Raw genomic sequence first — 20,973 nt, forward strand, 5'->3', positions numbered from 1 at the left:
GCAATTTGTGGCACTCCAGATGTTTTGGCCCACAACTCCCCAAACATCTGGAGAGCCACAAGTTGTGCACCCCTGATCTACTATGTAATGGGATAGCATTTTCTTTCTGCATCTAAATACATGGTTGACATTACTGCTGGATTTATATCAAGGAATTTCCAGAGGGGTGGTGGTGTTAATTTATTGCAACAAAACCAACCAAGTGTCTTGTTGTACCTTAATGATTAACAGACTTAGCATGGGTTTTTATAGGTTAGAGTCCACTTCATGCATCTGACCAAGTGGACTCTAGTCTACAAAAGCTGATGCTATAATAAGTCTGTTTGTCTTTGGGGTACCACAAAGTATGTGGTTGTTTTTACATATCAAACAGCAGCTCCTCAACACATGGAATCAATCCCTCTTTTCTTTCTCTAAATCCAATCAATTGCGCCTTCTGTGTACATGCTCCATGGCTAGGCATTCTCCATTAAAGCAATTATATCTTCTTAATACACCACAAATCTATTTCTATTTTCACAGAGGAATGGACAGTCTTGCTGGGATGCTGCCAGCCCAACAAATTGAAATGCTAGCTATTATTTTTATTCACTTCACTAGTAACAGCAGCCTCTGTGCTGCTTTTTTCATTTCGTTGCAGTTGCTCCCTTTTACCGTCTTTAACCCCTTGCCACCAGTGCCTGCCTGTGCATTTGTTCCCAGTAATATGTTCTGCAATTTGACATTCAGCAACTCATTCCTGATGCTGAAGTTAAGTCTGGGTCAACACTTCCATTACAAACTCCCATTTTGAGGGGCTTCAAACAGCAGAGGAAATTATTCACTTTGACATGAAAAGTCCTTGTCAAGGAGAAAGGCTCTTTTCCCCTCCGCTTCTTTCATAAAGTTTGCAAAAGGAGTTCTATCCACCATTTTGAGTTACACTATCTGAATACAGTTTGGCAGACAGAGTTAAGGAGTCTAAATGGCTCTGCCGTGTTGTACTGTTCAGTGGTGAGTATTTTCAGTCACCAAGTATTGATCTTTCAGTCCTAGCATGGTTCAAGAGCACATGATGTAGTCCCTTGCTAAAGCTGAGCAGTTCTGAGTCTTGTCAGTGCCTGGATGGGAGACAACCTAGGAACCCTGCGGACAATGCCTGGACTGCCAAAGAAAGGTGTCATTTAAATGAAATTCTATTATTTATACAGGCTCACCAAGCAACAATACAGTAATAAATATTCCAAATGCACAGGCTTAAGCAAGTACATAATGTCATAAATTGCAGTTCTAAGCAAGTCAAAAGTGAGTTCTGGTACTCACTTTTAGAGAGACCAAATTCATCGCTGATGAGTGAGTATATTTGGATGAAAATATCAGCATTAAGGTTCAGTGCCTAACCTTATATATGTTTAGACAGAAAATTGGCTGGCTGGGGAATGCTGGAAGCTGTAGAACTTTTTTATGCCTACACATGCATAGGATTGCACCCTAAGTAGTTCTAAGGATAAGTTCAATATATGAAATATCTAATTTGAGTCTGACCCTCCAAATGCTTCCTCATCTACTGTTGCAAGAACAGATTTGGTTGTGCTTTACTTTAAAAACACACACATCAACACTGATAGAAAAAAACTGGTTTTTTTGCATCTTTCCTTCAACATCAAATGGCTATGTTTATGCAATTAGCACACAACTTTAGAGAAAACTTCCACAGTTTCTAATCCTTTGGGAATCTGTGGAGCTTTCATAGAACACTGGCGAACAAGACCCGTATGCCTTAAGCTTCAGTGAGAAGAATGAGTTGGAAAAACAAAGAAAGGACAGAGAAATCATTGAAGTAAAACAGATTACATGGGGTTTGGTCTTTGTGAAATCGATCAGTCAGCCACATGCAACAAATCTACACAAAACTCTTTTTTGTATGGAGCCTGTCGAAACTCTGAACAGAATCCAGTCACTGAGGCACTGAAGTCATTCGTAATACCAATACAACCCAGCAGGGTGATTTGGGGATGGATCAGATAGATAAAATAAATGGAAAGCAGCATAATCTATTTCATTCTAAAACCAAAGGCCTGGGGATTAACAGACATAATGAGCCATAGTTACCTGGTGTGACTGTTGGATGACAGGCTCTCCCAGGGCTGCACACTACAGCCAGTGACCGCATAGGCTCCTCCACAGCTACCATCCAATTTCATCAGCAAAGCTTTGGCTGCATTCTCTGCTGTCTTCCTGCAGTCGTGGGCTCTTTTAAGCATCTGCGTGACGTTTTCATCACCTGTTTGGTCCCCTGTTTACAAGCAAATGATCAGAGCTATGTAGTACTGGAGGGGATAATAAACAATACTATGAGTTGATGGGCTTTTAGGCTGATACCTGTGCTCCCACTAGGACATTAGCACCTCCTCAGTAGTCTGCTAAAATATGTTAGGATTATATATAGATTAAATAGGCCACGATCCAAAAGTAAACTCCCCATGCAAAGCATGGCTTCCCATTTTTCTGTACCCCCTTCACAAAACAGTACCTTCCATTGTTTGACAACTTACTCTCAAAAGATTGGGGAAAATGTGGGAGTAATTTCCAAATGCAGAACAAGCAAATGGGGTCTGAAGAAATAAACAAGGCTCCATAGCAGGCACATGGAATTGCATGTACATACCTAAGGACTATATCCTGGCCATATGTTAGATCTCCTACTGTAGAGTCTATTTTGTAATATAGTACTCTCCACATATCACTTGAAGCACAGCAAGGTTAGTTGGTCCTTTAAACCTTATTCATCCACACAAATTGTTTCAGTGGCTCAAATCACCAACACTTTATGTTCTGCTGTTGAGAACTGCTCTGCTTAATCATTTTTATTTTACTGTATTTTATTTGGTGTGTATGTGTGTGTGTGCATGCGCGTGCTAGCACATATGCTGCCTTGGGCAGAGTTGTCACTGGTACATTATAAAATTAAAAATAAACACAACACATTTCATAATGAAGTGATGTTTTACAACTAAGTGGTAGCTTCCTGTATGGCAAAGTTTGTGGCAAAAATACTGGCAAGTCTCCATTTCAGAGCGTGAGGAAAATACATAGTAAAACATTGTATTTTTTTCACCTGTATAAATGTGAATTACACCTTTCTTGTGTATCCTGGGTACAGAGAAAACAAATACCTGCTATGCATTTCCACATGAAATGCATATGCATATTACTAAAACAAAAGGCATAACACACCTTTCCTTCTGCAAACCTATGCCATTACAGGCTGAAGAAATCAAGAACTATATTCCCAGGCATACCTGCTTCGATTTTGTGTGCATGACTTTCTTGTTTGGTCACATCTTTCCAGTGAGTCAGTGTCAAAACTCCTCTTGTTTTTTATTAGGTTGATGATTACTCTGATATTTTATTGCTGTTTATATCTTTTAACTATTTCAAAACTGTTTTTTACTTCTGTTGATAACTTTTTATCTATACCACTTTGTTTTTGTTTTGTTTTTAAAGTAGCAACACTGTTTTCAAATTCCATAAATAAATATGTAAAATAAAAGCATGCCTAGTCTGCTGACTCTAGTTTGCTGAAACAAGGGCCTGAAACCCATCCATCTTGTAAATCTAGAGCCAGCTGGTCATTTGATCCTTAAAAGCTTTCACATTATATTTCAGTGGCTCTTGACAAACTGGTGCTATAAATTATATTTTAAGACAAGCTGTTTCTAAGTTACAGTACAGCCTGGAAAACTATATTTTTCTATCCCTGAAGGGTTCTCCGTCTCCGACAACCCAAGATTTTGTTGTGGTGACAGAAGGGTGTTCCTGGAAACAAACTTCTTCATCCTCCCCCTTCCTCCAGCAGCTTCAAGAGCTCCCCCACCCCCAAAATGCCAAACAGAGAGTCAGAGGACCCTCCTGAATTGGGATGGGCTGTGGTACAGGGTGAATAGGGGTCCCCCCAAAGCAGTCAGAAACATCTTCTGCAAGCAGGACTCTGTGTGCGTGTGTGCGCGTGGGGGGGCTGTATCATTCCGGAGACTCTCCCAACCCTATGTGTAGCTTTTATGGTGGGTGTGGGAAGTCTGGAAGCTGCTGAAGGAAGGAGGGGGTGGGGATGTTCACTTCCAGAAACTTCTTTCTGCCAGCGTGACAGTGGATGTCACCCTATAAACATCACATTGTCCAGTGAATTGAAAAGGGCCACTGTAAAACAAACAGATGCACTTTCATGGTGAAATCACACATTTTTTTCTCATTGACAACAAAAATATCTTCTTGGTGTAATTTTCCCTCATGATATATCGGAATATCTAGAGACTGGCTCATTTTCCTAATTAGAGAATGCTGTTCCCCAAAGCAATGGATCATGGCACTAAAACTAGACCAAAATGCTGACATATATAAAAGTGAGAATTCATAGGATAACATAACAGCACCTTGTACATTTTGGATGAGCTCTTTTGCTTTTTCCTGTGTACATGAAAGCAAACTTCCCTCAAGTTTCCGAGACTGAGACACGCAGGACTAAGAGGCAAGGCTGTGCAAAACCAACCCTTTGACAAACACAAGACACACAAGTGCAGAAATGTCTCCCCCCAAAACTGACAGATGCTGAAAAGAGTAGCAAGGTGTGTTTGACTGTCTTAAGCTTTACAACTAATTTATTCTCTTGCACACAAGTGCCAGTTGATCTTCTGTTAAAGCCACTGAAAATCATGCAGTTGATTTCAATACGATTTTGAATTATGCATTTTTAATGGATGGGGAGGCAAAGGTAATATGAAAATCAAATAGTGTTTATTTCTTCAGGATTTGCACATACCAGTTATGTGGCCTGCTTCACTCAAGCTTTGATATGCCTGTTTGTGAGTTTGGAATCAAGAACTTAAACCTCTACCTTCAATATATCATTATTGTTGAAGTAAATTTCCTGTACTGCAGCCTATGGGTATTCTGACTTACTTTTCTGTTTGGGTTCCAGCTCAAAATCCATTTGTCAAAATTCTATGTGGCTGCTGTGACTGAAAGAAAACCTACTTGGCTAGTGGGGGAGTTGCCTGAGCTGTCATGAGATGATTCACTGCTGCAACCTGCCCTTTGAGGGTGATGGATGGCAAGTGAAGTACAGAATGGGATTTAGAGATAAATTGATGTATTGTGCTCTTACCAACAGATCCGACACCAGCAGCTCTGAATTGCCCCAGAATGAGAGACTGTTCACTTTCTGCCAATGCTAACAGCAGCTCATAGGCTTCAATGCATTGTTCACTTGGGGGGGGGGGGAGAGAATCCAGTCAGTACATGCATCTCACAGGAAAATAAATCAATATAGGTGAAGACAGCACAAAAGATAAGCGACATACATAACTGCAGTCTAGGCATGGTGACCATAGCCAGTCCCTAACATCTTTCATTAACAGTTTGAGTTGTTAATGGTAATGAAAGCCAGTGTGGTGCAGTGGTTAGAGTGTTGGATGGGTTCAAGTCCCCAACCGACCATGAAGCTCACTGGGTGACTTTGGGCCGGTCACTGACTTTCAGTCTGACCCACCTCACAGCATTGTTGTGAGGATAAAACGGAGGAGAGGAGGACCATGTCAGCTGCCTTGGGCTCCTTAGAGGACAAGGTGGAACATAAATATAACAGATTAATTAATTAATGTAAGATAGAAAGAACGGCATGACTACAATAAGAGATAGCGTGGTATAGTGGTTAGAGTGTTGGACTGGGACCTGGAAGATCCAGGTTCTACCCACCACCCCTTGGCCATGAAGCTTAGTGGGTGACTTTGGGCCAGTCACTAACTCTCAGCCTGACCTATCTCACAGGGTTGTTGTGAGGATAAAATGGAGAGGACTGTGTAAGCTGCATAGGTTCCTTGCAAGAGGAAAAAAGGTGGGATATTTTAATAATAATAATAATAATAATAATAATAATAATAGTAGTAGTAGTAATAATAATAGGCTGTAGAATTAGGGTAAGTTTTGAACTATGAGAAGCATGACATTCTGAAAAAATGTTCGTAACAGGAAGTCAGTCAAGCACGGCTATTCCTCTGGAACTTCTCTCTACAATGTTCCTGGCAGTCCACATTCAGTGCAGAATTGGATACTTCAGAATGGAGCACCTGAGTCAGAAACATTTTTCTTTTCCTGCAAAATATGAAGTCCCTCTCCATTTCCTTTGGAACATCAGATATTGCCATAGCAGACAATGGGATACTGGTTCAGATGAATATGCATTCGAGGGACAGAAGATATTGAATTAAAGTCTTCCATTCACTGAGTTTTGCATCATACTCAGGGTCTAACGCCTAGAAGGGATGGGAAAGAACTTTCCCGAAGGCACTCTTAATAGTGACAACATTTTGCTTTCCTTAGCGTAGAAGATGCTAAGGAAAGCTTAGCACATCTGGACCTCCAGATGTTTTGGCCTACAACCTGTATCATCCCTCACCCGCAGTTGTGAACTGAAATAATATTAAAGGCCTGCATATCCCAACTTCTCCATCTCTAGCACTGATAATATTGATACAAACTGCAAATAAACTGATACAGAGGCGATGTGATGCGCATGACACATTACTCCAAACCACAATGAATCACCAGCAATTGCACATCCAGTTTATAAGTTTATAAAAAAGGGGAAAACTTAGAAATAAACAGATTTTAACATATGAAATATTTCGTCATATAACACCAGCGGCATACTCAGTCTCATTTGTGACTGAAGCTGGCGTTTTATGCTGAAACATTTCACATTTTAAAATCTGTATTTTTTCCTTTTTTATATAAACTTATAAACTGGATGCATGATGGCTGGTTATTTATTGTAGTTTGATGTAAAATTATCATTCTTCACTTTCTCCAGTGCACTGGTCACAGTCCCCACCAAAGAGTTTGATTCGAAAGTTGCCTTTCTACTCAAGTACCTCTGTAAACCTACTTGTTGAATAAACGGTACTAACACTAATGATACAAGGCAACAGAAGTAAGCCAAACAAAGAGAAAAAAGCAATACATTTGGTGCCATTCAAAACATTGCTGTTCTTACAGCAGAATGTCCAATATAAGAACATGTACCACCTCATTTCTTTTGTCTCTTGCATTTTCCATCAACATACCTGTACTGCAAGGCGAGCCTGAGGGCTGTGGCATTGGATTCATATTTTCCAACCAACATGCTCATTCTCTCAGCATTGCTCTTGCACTCCTCCAGAGTTATTGTCAATAAATCATTCTGAGATTTCAAGTGCTCAATGCGGCTGTAGGGAAGAAAACCACCTTTAGGCTTTCATAGAGTGCCTGCTGCAGTCTTAACTGCCTTGAACATTCTCCAAGTGGTGCTGTTGCTTGCATATACAGCTTGCATGGGAAGTGTGATTTTTCTTACATCTCCCTTTTCTGTTCAAACTAGTTTGAATTATTTGGCCCAAAGAGTACATCATGTCAAAATACAAGTACACATTTAACCCAACCTTTTGGGTAGGAGGTGAAGTTCTTCAGGATGTAGGCTGAGATCCCAAGATTCCTTTCAGGTGTGTGCATCAGCTGGTACATCTTCCCACACACATCCCCAGCAGCTTCCCGTTGCTGCATCTCAAAACTGCCTTTGAAATTGTTCTGAGTTTTAGAATTGGGGAAGTTGCAAAAAGAGCTTTTCAAGAGGCAAGAAAGAGGATGCTGCAAGGGGGAAAAAGTAAAAAGCTGTACTGCATACATGAAAGCTATCTGTGGGGCTTCCTAGAGGTCATCGTGTTATTTATTTATTTTTAAACCAACCTGTAAATTTGCACATAGGCCCTGTGCAAATCTTAAATTATGGTTTGATCATTCAGGATGAGTTCCACAGCTTGTTTAAAGTAAACCTCTGGCGGGAGAGGTTTGTTTTAACTAAAGTTAGTTCAAGTAAACCAGAATCAAAATGTGGTTTGATATCCATGGCTTATGGTCTGAACAGGGCCAATGTTCCTGTTGCCTGCTGCTCCAGAATCCTCCACAGCAGCCTTCCCCAACCTGATGCCCTCCAAATGTTTTGGACTATAAATCCCAGAGTTCCTGATCATTCGCCATGCTGCTGGGGTTGATGGCAGTTGCAGTCCAAAACATCAGGAGGGCACCAAGTTAGGGAAGACTGCTCTGGAGTCTCCTCCCCTTTCTATATTCCAAAGGCAGGTAAGTCATCTAGCCTGGCATCCAAATTTTCATCTGAGAATTTCTATATTGGAATACATAGTCACAGAATTCTGTCAAATCTCAAAATATTATTTAATTTCAATACACTGCATGTGTTGGTGGCAAGGTGGGAGAGGAAATTATCCATTTGGGGCATTGTTTCTCCATGCTTATGTACAATGTGTTGCTTTGATTGTCAACACAGAAGAAGTAGGGTCTCAATGCAGAACACATGCTTTGCAAGGTCCAATCCCTGGCATCTCCAGGTAGGGCTGGAAAAACTCCTGCTTGAAACCCTGGAGAGTTGCTGCCAGTGTCACCAACACTGGGCTAGATGAACCAACGGTCTGACAGCGTATCAGACAGCTTCCTATGTTTCGAAGTACAAAGATGGGAGTAGCACGCAGAGGCACTGCCAGATCTGAAGAGGCCCCAGGCAAAACACCTTCCACCACTCTCTACACTAGCCATCCCATATTGTACTTTGATTCCCCACCACCACCGCCAGTTTTTGGATGACAAGTTCGCTCTTCTCACTCCCTGCCTGCCTTTTCAACCTCTGGCCAGTGGCAGTAGTGTTCTCCTTCCTGGCTGGCTGGGCTGCTGCCTGCTGGCATGCACAGAGAAGCAAAGTGCCGGGCTACCAGCACCATTTTAATTGAAATAATTTTCTCCAGTCTAGTGAGAGTGGCAGTGACCTCAGCCAATCAGATATTCTCTTTTGTGGCAATGGGGACACTGGAGCAGCAAGGGGCTCAGTCTCCTCTTACACTGCTCCCCACACTGGCCATACGACCCCAAAGGTGGCGTCTAACTGGCTGAGATCTCTGCTGCTTTTGCTAGACTGGGGGGAAACAATGTTAAATCAAAATAGCACTCAGCTGCAGCTTTGGCTGCCAGCAAAGAGCTTTGCTACCTAGTGTCTTTCTGCCGCAGGTACTGCCACAGAGCTGCCACCTCTCTGACATTGTCTGGAGGCCCTCTGGGCTACCACCAGGCTATGTGGCCCTGAACGTCCACCCGATGGTCTGGTGTCAACAGCATCTCTGGCAGCACCTACTCATCTCTGCTAAAATTATCATACTGATCTATACAAATCAACTTTGAAAATTGTCTTTCAGGTTCCTCAGGAGACAACACCAGCTGTTGCAAGGACCTGCAGAATAATATGCAAATCCTAACATATCACTTTATGGCCCAATGCTGATGACTAAATTATCTTGTTGCAAGAAAGCTATTAATTCAGATTAAGCTATCCTTTTCATCACCATATTTCCCCACATTTATATGCAGCTGGCATAAGCGTAATTCACACAAATCAAAATGACGGAGATAACAAGTTAAGTTCATCAACTGGAAGTAGGAGCTGATTCTCATGATATTTTTCAGATATGGAATTTTCCCCTGCAAGTCAGTGCTATGCCTGCATACATATGCAAAATGTTTCCTATGAATAAGTAACATACACAACACAAAGGATTTTTGCACTGAAAACCAGTTTCAAAGTGTTGCTGAATGTCATCCTTTCCCAACCTGGTGCCCTCCAGATGGATTGGACTACAACTTCCATCAGTCCCCAGCCATCATGCTCATTGGCCATGCTGGCTGGGAATGATGGGAGATGTAGTTCAACATATCTGGTGGCCACCATATTGGGGGAGGCTGCTAAAGTGATTGCCCTGGCAAAAAAATCTTAATTCACTGCTTTATTCACACCCAGTGCTGGCTTTCCAATACAGGCAAGGCCATGAACCAGTTATTTAGCTATTGCTTATATTTATGAGACACTGTTGCACTCCTGTCCTGCTTGTGGTTTCCTGGTCGACAGCTGGTTGGCCACTGTGTGAACAGAATGCTGGACTAGATGGACTCTTGGTCTGATCCAGCAGGGCTCTTCTTATGTTTTTAAAAGTTTTCTCTGAATGAATAATAAGTAAAAAATTAAGACTTAAAAATTAAGTCATAAAACTGAGCGTGTTTTACACCCGCCCCCAGTAAAACCAACATATAAAAAGAAGCACAATTAAACTCATCAATACGTACAACACAACAAGCATGAGAGTGCTCATATAAAGCTAAAACACTAATATGAACGAATCTAAAAAGATGTCAGTGTAGGTGGCAGCCCTTGATAACAGGCTGACCGCAGTGAGGAAGGCCCTCACTTGTGTAGGCACCCTCTGAAATTAAGACTGAGGGGGCGCTTGGAGAAGAACCTCAGTTAATGACCTTAAGATGCAGGTAGGTACATATGGGAGGAGGAAATCCTTTAGGTCCCAAGCCATCTTCCCAGTTCTGAAATAAAATTAAAAGGGGAAATCCACTCTAAAGTTCCCATCTTACCTGTTCAACCGCTCAGTTTCCACTTCAAATTCTCGGATTTTGCTTTCAGAGATAGCAGACCCATGTGAGTAGAGTGTCTGGAAGATCTCTTGGATGTTAGAACAGTCTTGAAGAGAGTGGGCTAGGTGTTCTGCTACACTACTGGACACCTGCAATGAAGCATTTAGAAGCCCATTATGAATGCATGCCCCATACATTTCTGTCCCTCTGTAAATTGAACCAGGTTTGTGTGCTGTGGTGTTAATGCAGGGCTGTGGAACCTCTTTCAGCCTGAGGGCCAAATTCAATTTCAGAGAAGCTCTCAGGGGCTGCTTTACGGTGGTGGGTGGGGCCAAAGGCAAAGGGGCAACGGCAAAGGTGTGCGGCCCCAAATACCAGCATATTGTAGCTTAAAAGCTCTTCCTGCCAGTAACGAAGCCTTAGGAGAGACATTTCAATCTTTTAGAATGGGGGGAAAGTGTCACAAAAGCCATGAAACCACCAAATGACTGGAAAAGGGGGTCGGATCAAAGGAAGGGGGTGCAGCCATCTGGGGTACCCCAGGAGCCTGGACTGGAATGCCAGGGAGGCTAGAGGTTCCCCACCCCTGTACTCATGAAAAGATATGAGTAAACATCATTTAAAGACAACAGTGAATGTTATTGTTCTGTACATGGTAGCCTTATCATCAGCAATGAGTAATTGTAAAACTAATACCACCATCACCTGGAGGTAGAGGGAGGCAGCAGGGACTTGCACAGCCTTGGAATAAAAGCAGGTGGGGGGAGGGGAAGAAAATAGCATAAGCAGAGCTGTGCCTTCCTTCCCCTAGTCCAGTGGTGGCCATTCCGGCTGAAACCATTCCTGGCATTTTAAGCAGCCTTCCCATGTAAGGGTGCTCAATCCTTTTCTATTGTTAGGCAACATTGCTGCAAGATCAAGCCCTGTAAGCTGAAGGGGAAAGAACTGCCCTGGAATTTCTTTATATTGACCTGGTTTGCATGACATGACAGCCCATCATGGCTTAATTTACCCACGGGGGCTGTTGCCTGGTTTGCCATGGCTTTTCATGTTGTGGAAACCCAGGTGGCAGGGGTTGTTTGAGGGCTGGACAACCCTCAAATAATCCATGGCTTGTTTTAGGGTTATTTGAGGGTTGTCTATCCCTCAAACAATCTCTGCCACTAGGCTCGCATAACATGCTATGAGATGGCAAGCTGGGCACCTCTGGGTGCCATGCAAACATTAGATTGCAAGCGTGAATCTTCTTTAGACATAGCTTTGGGTCAGGTTTAGAATCAGGCTGTAAGTTCTACAATGGACAAACAGAGAAGAGGAGCCACCAGGTAAGCACCTAACTACAAGAAAAGAAGCCAAAAAAAGGCAAAAGGGACACCAGTTTCTTATGGCCCATGCTCCATTAGTCTTTATAATGAAATATATTCATAATAATTCTACCGGATACTTCGAAGGGGTGCATCTCCTTTTTGCAAGAGGAGAGTAACTGGAACATCAAGCTGCTCAGTTAAATTTTGACATGGAAGTCATGAGTGTGTACAAGGAAAATGAAAGCTCTTAAGAATTCTGTACTTAACTCATCTCTACCACTTACTTCTCTCCTAATTTGAAGGGGAGATATATATTATTTTTGTGATGAAATTAATTTGTCTCCACACTTATGTTGGATCACAGTGAACTGCTTACTTTGACTTTAGACATTTTCTCTGCCATTATATGGCTTACTGCTGTTCAGCCTGGTGGTAGTATGATACCTCCGTCCCGAAAAGCCGTCTTAGAAAACCACCATATTACGCACAATTTCTGAATCTCTACTTTAAAACCAACCTTTTAGAGTGTTTGATTCAATATCATAACACAGTTGTAGCCACTGGAAATTATCAGGCTTCAGGTATCAATTCAGGCTTTATGGGATACAGTCTTGTTTCTCCCTCAGTTCCTTGCAGCACTGCAGTTTTTGAAGGGCAACTTTTTCCAAGCACTAGGCTTGGAAAAAGCACTGTGATTTCCAAAAAAGGAAAACACTGAAGACAACGTCTAGGGACGCTGATGTTACTTATTCCAATACAAAAGTTGGAACAATAATCTAGTTATGAAAGATTTACACTGAAGTAATATGGAAGAGATCAGAATTTATTCTCTAGCATCTAACTTAATGTGTGTAAACCATCTTAATTCTCACTTATTGCTTAGTGTCCTACTGATGTCGGTAGAATTACTTATGTGAGCAAGGATTTTACCCTTGTCCATAGGACTGTAATTAATAGACTGAACTATACATTTTAAAACAGCAGTGCTGATATGCTTGCTTACTCAACGACACACTGGAAAAGCTGGTTATGGACCTTTGCCATAGAAACCAAATACGTGGTTTTGCATATTACATGTATGCACATGATCTGTACAAAACTGAGCAACCTTATGCTGAAAGATGAGAAGGAGTTCCGCTCACATACTTCTTGAAAGTAAAAGTATATAGAGTAAATATATGCACATTTTCTTAATTTAGGGTGCAATCCTATTGAGATAGGCGGTCGCCTCCACACTTGGAGGCGACTGCCTATCCAAAGCAGGGCAGGAGAAGCACGGAGGGGATCGTTCCCTCCATGCTTCTCCTGCCCTGCTTTTTTGACTAGACAGCCGACTGCATGGAGTGGAGCATGGAGCGAGGAAGAAGTCTGCTGTACGACACATAGGACGTGGACACATGTGTCCTATAGGACACATAGGACGACACATAGGATGTGTCGTACAGGCAGCTACGCTCTCCCTGCCCCAGAACGCCCCCAGCCATGCCCCTTTCTGGCCGCTCTGCGCTCCTCTTGTGAGCACGAAGGACAGGGCTGTTCGTGGAAGTGGGGGGAGGTCGGTTCCCGGGAAACCCCATATCCTATGGCCGTCTCAGAGTGTGGGCTCTGAGGTCGGTTCCCGGGAAACCCCATATCCTATGGCCGTCTAGCCACTGTCTAGAGGCCATAGGATTGCTCCCTTAATTGTTTAAATCTAACTTAATCATTTCTGTAAGCTGTACTGAGAGCCAGGTTTTGGTACAAAGGCAGCTACAACTAAAATACATACATAAATAAATAAATACGTAAATAAATAAAATCTGCATAATTTAAAACCAAGGATTGTATACCTGTTGAATTTGTGTTTGCTTCAAGATGAAGGCAGTTTTTGCTGCTGCACATTTCAGACAAGCTTGACTACAGCTAGCACATTACTAAACATGTACCTTTTGTGATTATTAACACTCACCCCTATGCTGCTGATTTCTGATCCCAGGACAGGGCGATCAGATGTCGAAGATTCTGATCTTGTCTTTGAGAGTTTTACTCGCTCAGCAATCTAGAAATGGAGGCAAATCCCATCACAAAGATTAGCGATTCAGGTACCGTGTGTAGCTTTTGCACACCTATGCAAAATACTCCCCCCTTTTCACACATTCACGGTGTTCAGAAATGCTATGTTAAATTGATTAATATAAACCGGCATGTGTATTGTGATGAAGAGAGGCTTAAAATCCTTAGCACTTTATCTCTTCCTGCAGCTCGACTTTGCAGGCTCACTTAGGATCCCTGAAAATTCCCCAGGCGCTCTGGCTGATGATTCCCTGTTAATTGTATGCCTGTACAGTAGCTGTGCACAGCAAAGGCCGCTTCTTCCAGATAATGAGAGGCACTGGAGAAATGTACAAGGCTCACCTTGGCAATGGGAATGTCGTTACTGCTGCTGCTTGTGCTCAGCTCTCCAGTGCTGGGGTTAATGGGACGGTTTGCAGGAGTGAGACGACCAGGGCTCGATGGGCCAGTTGCCTGGACACTTTGTAAACGTGTCTGTAGTTCCCGAACCTAAAAGAACAGACAATATTGTTTCACTTAAGACAAAATCATTTGCTTTCCTTTTGCCCTTGGTCTGGTGAAGAAGTGGCTACAGCATCCAACTTCTGCCTGCAGTTATTGATTTAAAAACAACTCAGTATTTTAAAGTTCCAGCGCAAAGCCTTTCCACTGATCCTTGGGCTGCTACAGAGCAACTCCTTGTGTTACCTGGTTTTACCTTAACAGACATAATTCTTGAAAGTAATCTGACTATCCATTTGAACAACATACATTGAGGCCAGACTCAATTGGCACTTTGGAAGAAACACAAAAAGTGTACGTGAAAGAGAAAAGTGGCAAGGAATGGAATCCCTGCAGTCCTTGTGTGGCACCAAGCAAAGCCTTTGTGGGATACATAACTCTGACAAAATACGTGAGGAAGAAAGGGAAGGAATAATGATACTGGATCCCACAATTGCAGCCTCCCCAAACTATTAAAATCAGATGAGTAAAATAGCACTTGTATTTAGCACGGTATATTTCCCAAGCTATATCACCATATTTATATATTCACTAGAGATGTGGGTGGAAGAATGATTTTATATGGATCTACTTCAGCTGAGGAGCCCTTCCAGAACACAAGCCATTTCTCTGTCTCCCTCTCTCCACCCCTGCCACAACACACACCCTTCAATGGCAACTTGGTGGTGGAGGCTGTCACACCCAGCAGTATACATGAATGTGCCTCTGGATTGTGGCCAGGGTTTCCAGAAACTGATTTATGAATTCAACTTTAGTCAGCAAGAAGCACATGCTAAATGCAAGCAAAGGTAACACTATCACCCTCACTGTGATTGCAGTTAAGATACACTGCAGTTAAGAAATAAAACAAATAAAATGTTCACATAAGACAGACTTCTAGCCTGGAGTTCACTTTATGTTTCCAAATGGCTCCGTTGTGTCCACATCAATCTTTGGGCCTGTTCACTCATTACACTTCAAATACAGATCTCAATCCAGTAAGACTCTTTGGTGCGTGTACACCACTCTGCTCCTCCCTTTAATGCAAGGAGAAATTACAAATGAACTGTGCAGCTTCAAATTCATCTGAATGTATTACATCCTGACCAGTGGAGGCTAGTGGCTCTGATGTCAGTGGGGCGGTGAATCCACTCTGGGTTTCAGTCAGACCCAGGCAAACTCTAAAGGAGCTATCCAAACTGTTTTGTACCTTGGATAGCTCCTTTAGAGTTCTGACTGGCTTTGACTGAAACCTGGAGTGGATATACCACCCCATTGACATTGGAGTCACCCACCTCCACTGCTCCTGACCATCTGACCTAAACAATCATTTAGGTGGCAGAATGGGAAGAGCGGCAAATTGCGCCACCTCCAAAGGGTTTGTGTTGCCAGCTGCCTGCTTGCTCCACCCACCTGCTGAGCTGCCGCTCCCACCCAGCATCCCACCTAACCTGTGGTGGCCAGGAGTGTGTGCGCGGGAGCAGCCAGCTGGGTTGGCTGGCCAGCCAAGGAGGTTGGGTGGGAGGGGGGGTGAGCGAGAGGTCCTTCCTTCCTTCCTTCCCTCCCACCCACCCAACCTACTTGGCCGACCGGCCAACCAAGCTGGCTACTCTCACACACACACCTGTCCGGCTGCCACGCCCACCAGGCCGTTGCGCCTGTCTTGTGCCCAAGCCACAGGGCTCCTGGGAGAGATCAGCCAAACTATCATGAGAGGTCCCGACCCTCTCGTGATTTTTCAGGACCTCTCCCAGGTGCCTCATGGCTGTGGAACAAGGTAGGAACGGTGGCTGGGCAGGCGCACACAAGCAGCCAGCTGGATTGGCTGGCCAGCCAAGCATGGAGGGTAGAAGGCACTGGCCAAGCAGGGAGGGTGGGAGGCAGAGGTCCTGCCGGTGCCACCAGAAAAAGTGGGATGGCAGCAGCAAACTTGAGGCGACAAAATGTCTTGGGCTGGGGCTGGCTACAGATATCCAAACAAATGAACTACCGCATGACAAGAAGTTCCTGAAAGGCAAAGAATTTTGGAAAAAATCCGATGCAGACATAAGCTAACTGAACCTAGACAACAAAGCTGATGAACCAAGTAAACCTAACTACTGCAGTAAAAGGCCACAGGGTTCTCAACTACTAGGATACATTGGCACCCCAAATGTCCCTCTAGGAACTGGCACAGATTATCTTTCTTGGCTTCATAAATCATGGTTTATGAATCCAGAAACGAGTGCTGGGTTAGTTCCTCATTCCTTCCCTTCTCTCATAAGATCCTGGCTTGTTAACAGAGGTTAAACCAGAGTCCCCCAGTTAGAATGTAACAAGGAACTCTGACTTTCAGTTTTCTACACAAGGCTTTTATAGTACGCACGTCATTCCTCACGCATGGTTGTTTACAGGTGCTTTAGAGGGCATTGTGACCCTCTAGTTTAGCTTCTGCTTTTTAAGAGCACTTATGCTGGGTTTTCTGGAGAGAAAATGCAGCAATTTTTTTATTCTGGAACAAAGCACAGGTCCCGACTAGTGTAATTATATTATTCTGCTGTACCACAATGCCACCTAGAGGTTATGTAGCGGGAAGTATGGAAAGGCAGGAAAGGAAAACCTCTTTGTGTAGAAATTAGAGATGTGAAGGCACAGAAAAAAATAGGAAAACAACACATTTTCCCCATTTTTTCCCAAGGACCATTTTTGGTTTCCCCCAAAAACATTGGAAAAATTGAACAGCTTTAGATTATGAAATATTTACTTTTAGGATTTAAGTTAAGGTGTTTATATGTTGTCACCAAGCCTTTAATCCCCCCACCCCAATGATTTCTAAAAACGATGTAATAAGAAGACTTTTATAGAAAGACTAGAGATATAAAATGTGTGGAAATAATGTAGCTGGGCGGGGGAGATGTTTTTAAATCCTCACTGTAAGATTTTCAATATAGTTATTTCTTCCATTTCTTATTAAAATTATTGATCTAATGTATATTTTACTAATAGACATTTTGGGATGCTTCAAGTCATGCTCAGTTTCCCAACATGTGAATAGAGTCATCATTATAATATGGAAGAAAATGTGCATCTTGCCAGTTTGGGTTTTGTTCTACAGAGTCCTGTGTTTCTGGACTTGTCTTCCTCTGCCTCTAGTTCTTCCTGTTTCCTCTGGTTTCTGGGATGATTTAGATGTTTCAGGGACTACTTGCTGAAGTTCCCTCTGATCAGACATAAACTAGGAACCTAAAATATGTTATGTATAACTTGGCTTGCTCATAAAATTCATCATGTTTGGTATATTAAATTTTAAAAGTATAATTTATCCAGACAAGAATTACAAATTTACTGAGATCACTTCTTGAAGTTTTCAAATATAATGATAATTTTATGAGTAAAGCAAGTTATACATAATAACTTTAGGAACATAAGGGCTGTTTTACGTTGCTAAAGCAGCCTTCCTCAACCTGGTGCCCTACAAATGTTTTGGACTACAGTGTCCAGCATTCCTGACCATTGGCCATCCTGCCTGAGTCTGATAGGAGCTGAAGTCCAAAATATCTGGAGGGCGCCAGGTTGGGGAAGGCCGTCCTACAGCAACAAAATGACTTTAGATCTGTCAAGAGTGCTAAAACAATAAGTATTACTTATTTTTCAATTTTCCCCAAAATTTCTGTGATTTTTTTCTGAAAAAAAACCCCCTGTATTTTCCCATGGCTTCAAAATTTCCAGAAATTTTACATCTCTAGTAGAGATTTGATCTTAATTCTGTGACAAAACTGGGAGTAGATACAGTGGGTTAATAGCCTCGTCTAGAATAGCTCTATATACAAGTCAGGAATCACACACTGAGGTCAGCCAGCATGTGGGGAGAACAGAAGAAGGATGTCCGAGCCTCATGCTGGTTCCCAGCTTCCTGAACTATGTTTTATAAATCCAGAAAGATCATCAAAACCTACTCAATGAATGTGTTGATACAGAATATTGGGCTAATGGTCTGATTTAGTAAAGTAGTTTGAAATAATTATTCTCAGAAAAAACATCCTAAGGTAACCTCATCACATTAAAAACCCAAAGTGATTAAAATGTAGATACTTCTGAAGTTACAGATAAAAATATAGCAATCCATAGTGAATAAATAATAGAAATACAGGGAACTATAAAAAGGTGCCCAACGAATTAGCCAAAGAACTTGATACTCCAGCAGTTGCTCAATAAATGCATTATTTTTATTATATGCAATAAAAAAACAAAATTATAAAAAAAATGCAGACCTGGCCTCAAAATGTCTTTAGGACTACAAAAGAGGGAGAGAGAAAAAACTTACAAAAGCCAAACGGCATATCTTGAGACAAGATTATAAGGTTTGCCTCAAATACTTGAGCAAAAGGAAATGGCCTTCTTCAGCACAGCAGCTTGTGTCACAAAGGAAATAAAGAGCTTGTTTTTTCTACATAACAAGCATCAAACAAAAAAGGAAAATAACCATGGAATCTGAAGGGGAGGTTTCCCTAAATATCAGATTGTTTATTGAAACACAACTATCTCTGCCAATTATAGGGGTGGACCAAATAAAGAAATACAGTAAGTTATGTTCCTGAAACCCATACGAACATAAGGACAAATGTGCTAACTATAGATATAACTTGGCAGTTCATCAACCTTGAAAAGGTTGCTCAAAATCTCTCTAAGGGTCAAACTACATGATACACAGTAAGCATGCATTAGCTTGCTCAGCATTGGCCTTTCTTTCTTTCTTTCTTTCTTTCTTTCTTTCTTTCTTTCTTTCTTTCTTTCTTTGAAAAAGCAGCCTCATGGGCACCCAGTCCAGATCAGGATCCTAGTGTACAAGAATGGGATTTAATTAAAAATTAGCCCTCCTAGATGCTATTTGCCCCCAAAGGTGGTATTTACAATAAACAGCACCTTCAGGGGAAATAGCAACAAAGACATACATGAGTGTTCAAACATATCACCACCAAAAAATGGTTTAGTGCTATAAGAACAAGGCTTGTGCTCAAAAACTCCCCCCCCCCCGCCCTTACACACTAGGATTTAATGAGTTACTTCCTCTTTAGCACAAACCATAGTTTGCAGTTATATTAAACTGGCAAACTATAATTTACATTTGTCCTAGTTTAGAGGGCAAGCATAAAGCACAGTTTGCAGCCTTGGATGTAACTTCAAAATATGGTTTGCAGTAACAGGGAAATACCTCATTGCATCTGCAAGCATGTGCGCTCATTTCACATGCCAGCAAGGTTATGCTCAAAATCCTACAAGCTAAGCTTCAGCAGTATGTGAACCGAGAACTACCGGAAGTACAAGCTGGGTTTCGAAGAGGCAGAGGAACTAGAGATCAAATCGCCAACACTCGCTGGATCACGGAGAAAGCAAGAGAATTCCAGAAAAACGTCTATTTCTGCTTCATTGACTACGCTAAAGCCTTTGATTGTGTGGATCACAACAAACTGTGGCAAATGCTTAAAGTGATGGGAGTACCAGACCACCTTACCTGTCTCTTGAGAAACCTGTACAAGGGCCAAGAAGCAACAGTAAGAACCAGACATGGAACAACCGAGTGGTTCAAAATTGGGAAAGGAGTACGACAAGGCTGCATATTGTCACCCTGCTTATTTAACTTATATGCAGAATACATCATGAGAAACGCCGGGTTGGATGAATCACAGGTCGGAATTAAGATTGCCGGGAGAATTATCAACAACCTCAGATACGCAGACGATACCACCCTAATGGCAGAAAGCAAAGAGGACCTAAAGAGCCTCTTGTTGAGGGTGAAAGTGGAGAGTGCAAAAGCTGGTCTGAAACTCAACATGAAAAAAACTAAGATCATGGCATCAGGCCCCATCACTTCCTGGCATATAGAAGGGGAAGAAATGGAAGCAGTGACAGATGTTATTTTCTTGGGCTCCAAGATCACCGCAGACGGTGACTGTAGCCATGAAATTAAAAGACGCTTGCTCCTTGGGAGGAAAGCTATGGCAAACCTAGACAGCATAGTAAGAAGCAGAGACATTACCTTGCCAACAAAGGTCTGTCTAATCAAAGCTATGGTTTTCCCAGTAGTAATGTATGGCTGTGAGAGCTGGACTATAAGGAAGGCTGCACACCGAAGAATTGATGCCTTCGAACTGTGGTGCTGGAGAAGACTCTTATGGGTCCCCTGGACTGCAAGGAGGTCAAATCAGTCAATCCTAAAGGAAATGAACCCTGACTGCTCATTGGAAGGACAGATACTGAAACTGACACTCAAATATTTTGGCCACCTAATGCAAAAAGAAAACTCTCTGGAAAAGACCCTGATGCTGGGAAAAATTGAAGGCAAAAGGAGAAGGGGATGGCAGAAGATGAGATGGCTAGATAGCATCACCGATGCAATGAATATGAACTTGAGCATGCTCTGGGAGAGAGCAGAGGACAGGAAGGCCTGGCATGCTATGGTCCATGGGGTCACGAAGAGTCGGACACGACTTAATGACTGAACAACAACAACGAACAATGCAAGCACAAGCCTCATTCACATTGCAGAGCCATGACTTATCATTACATATGGAGCAGTCCAATGCCCTAACCAGTATAGCAGCTGTACTGTAACAGGGGACTCTTACATATGCTACTTTCCCTGCAGCTGTTGGTACAGTGA

The 20,973-nt window shown here is 42.4% G+C and overlaps 1 protein-coding gene across 5 annotated transcripts in view; it reads right to left on the reverse strand.

Moving 5' to 3' along the window:
* Positions 1-20,973, reverse strand: part of MCC (MCC regulator of Wnt signaling pathway) — a 320,734-nt gene that overhangs the window by 31,025 nt on the left and 268,736 nt on the right. For all 5 annotated transcript variants that reach the window (XM_084833886.1, XM_084833884.1, XM_084833883.1 and 2 more), the window contains 6 exons: positions 14,196-14,342; positions 13,750-13,839; positions 10,495-10,643; positions 7,101-7,241; positions 5,144-5,244; positions 2,092-2,275 (listed from right to left, as the gene is read on the reverse strand). In XM_084833886.1, coding sequence (XP_084690012.1) covers positions 2,092-2,275; positions 5,144-5,244; positions 7,101-7,241; positions 10,495-10,643; positions 13,750-13,839; positions 14,196-14,342 — 812 coding nt within the window. The remainder of the gene's footprint in view (positions 1-2,091; positions 2,276-5,143; positions 5,245-7,100; positions 7,242-10,494; positions 10,644-13,749; positions 13,840-14,195; positions 14,343-20,973) is intronic.

This window comes from Heloderma suspectum, chromosome 2 (genome assembly GCF_057233095.1).
Source record: "Heloderma suspectum isolate Gila_16-S chromosome 2, 16-S_ref, whole genome shotgun sequence".
Classification (NCBI taxonomy): domain Eukaryota; kingdom Metazoa; phylum Chordata; class Lepidosauria; order Squamata; family Helodermatidae; genus Heloderma; species Heloderma suspectum.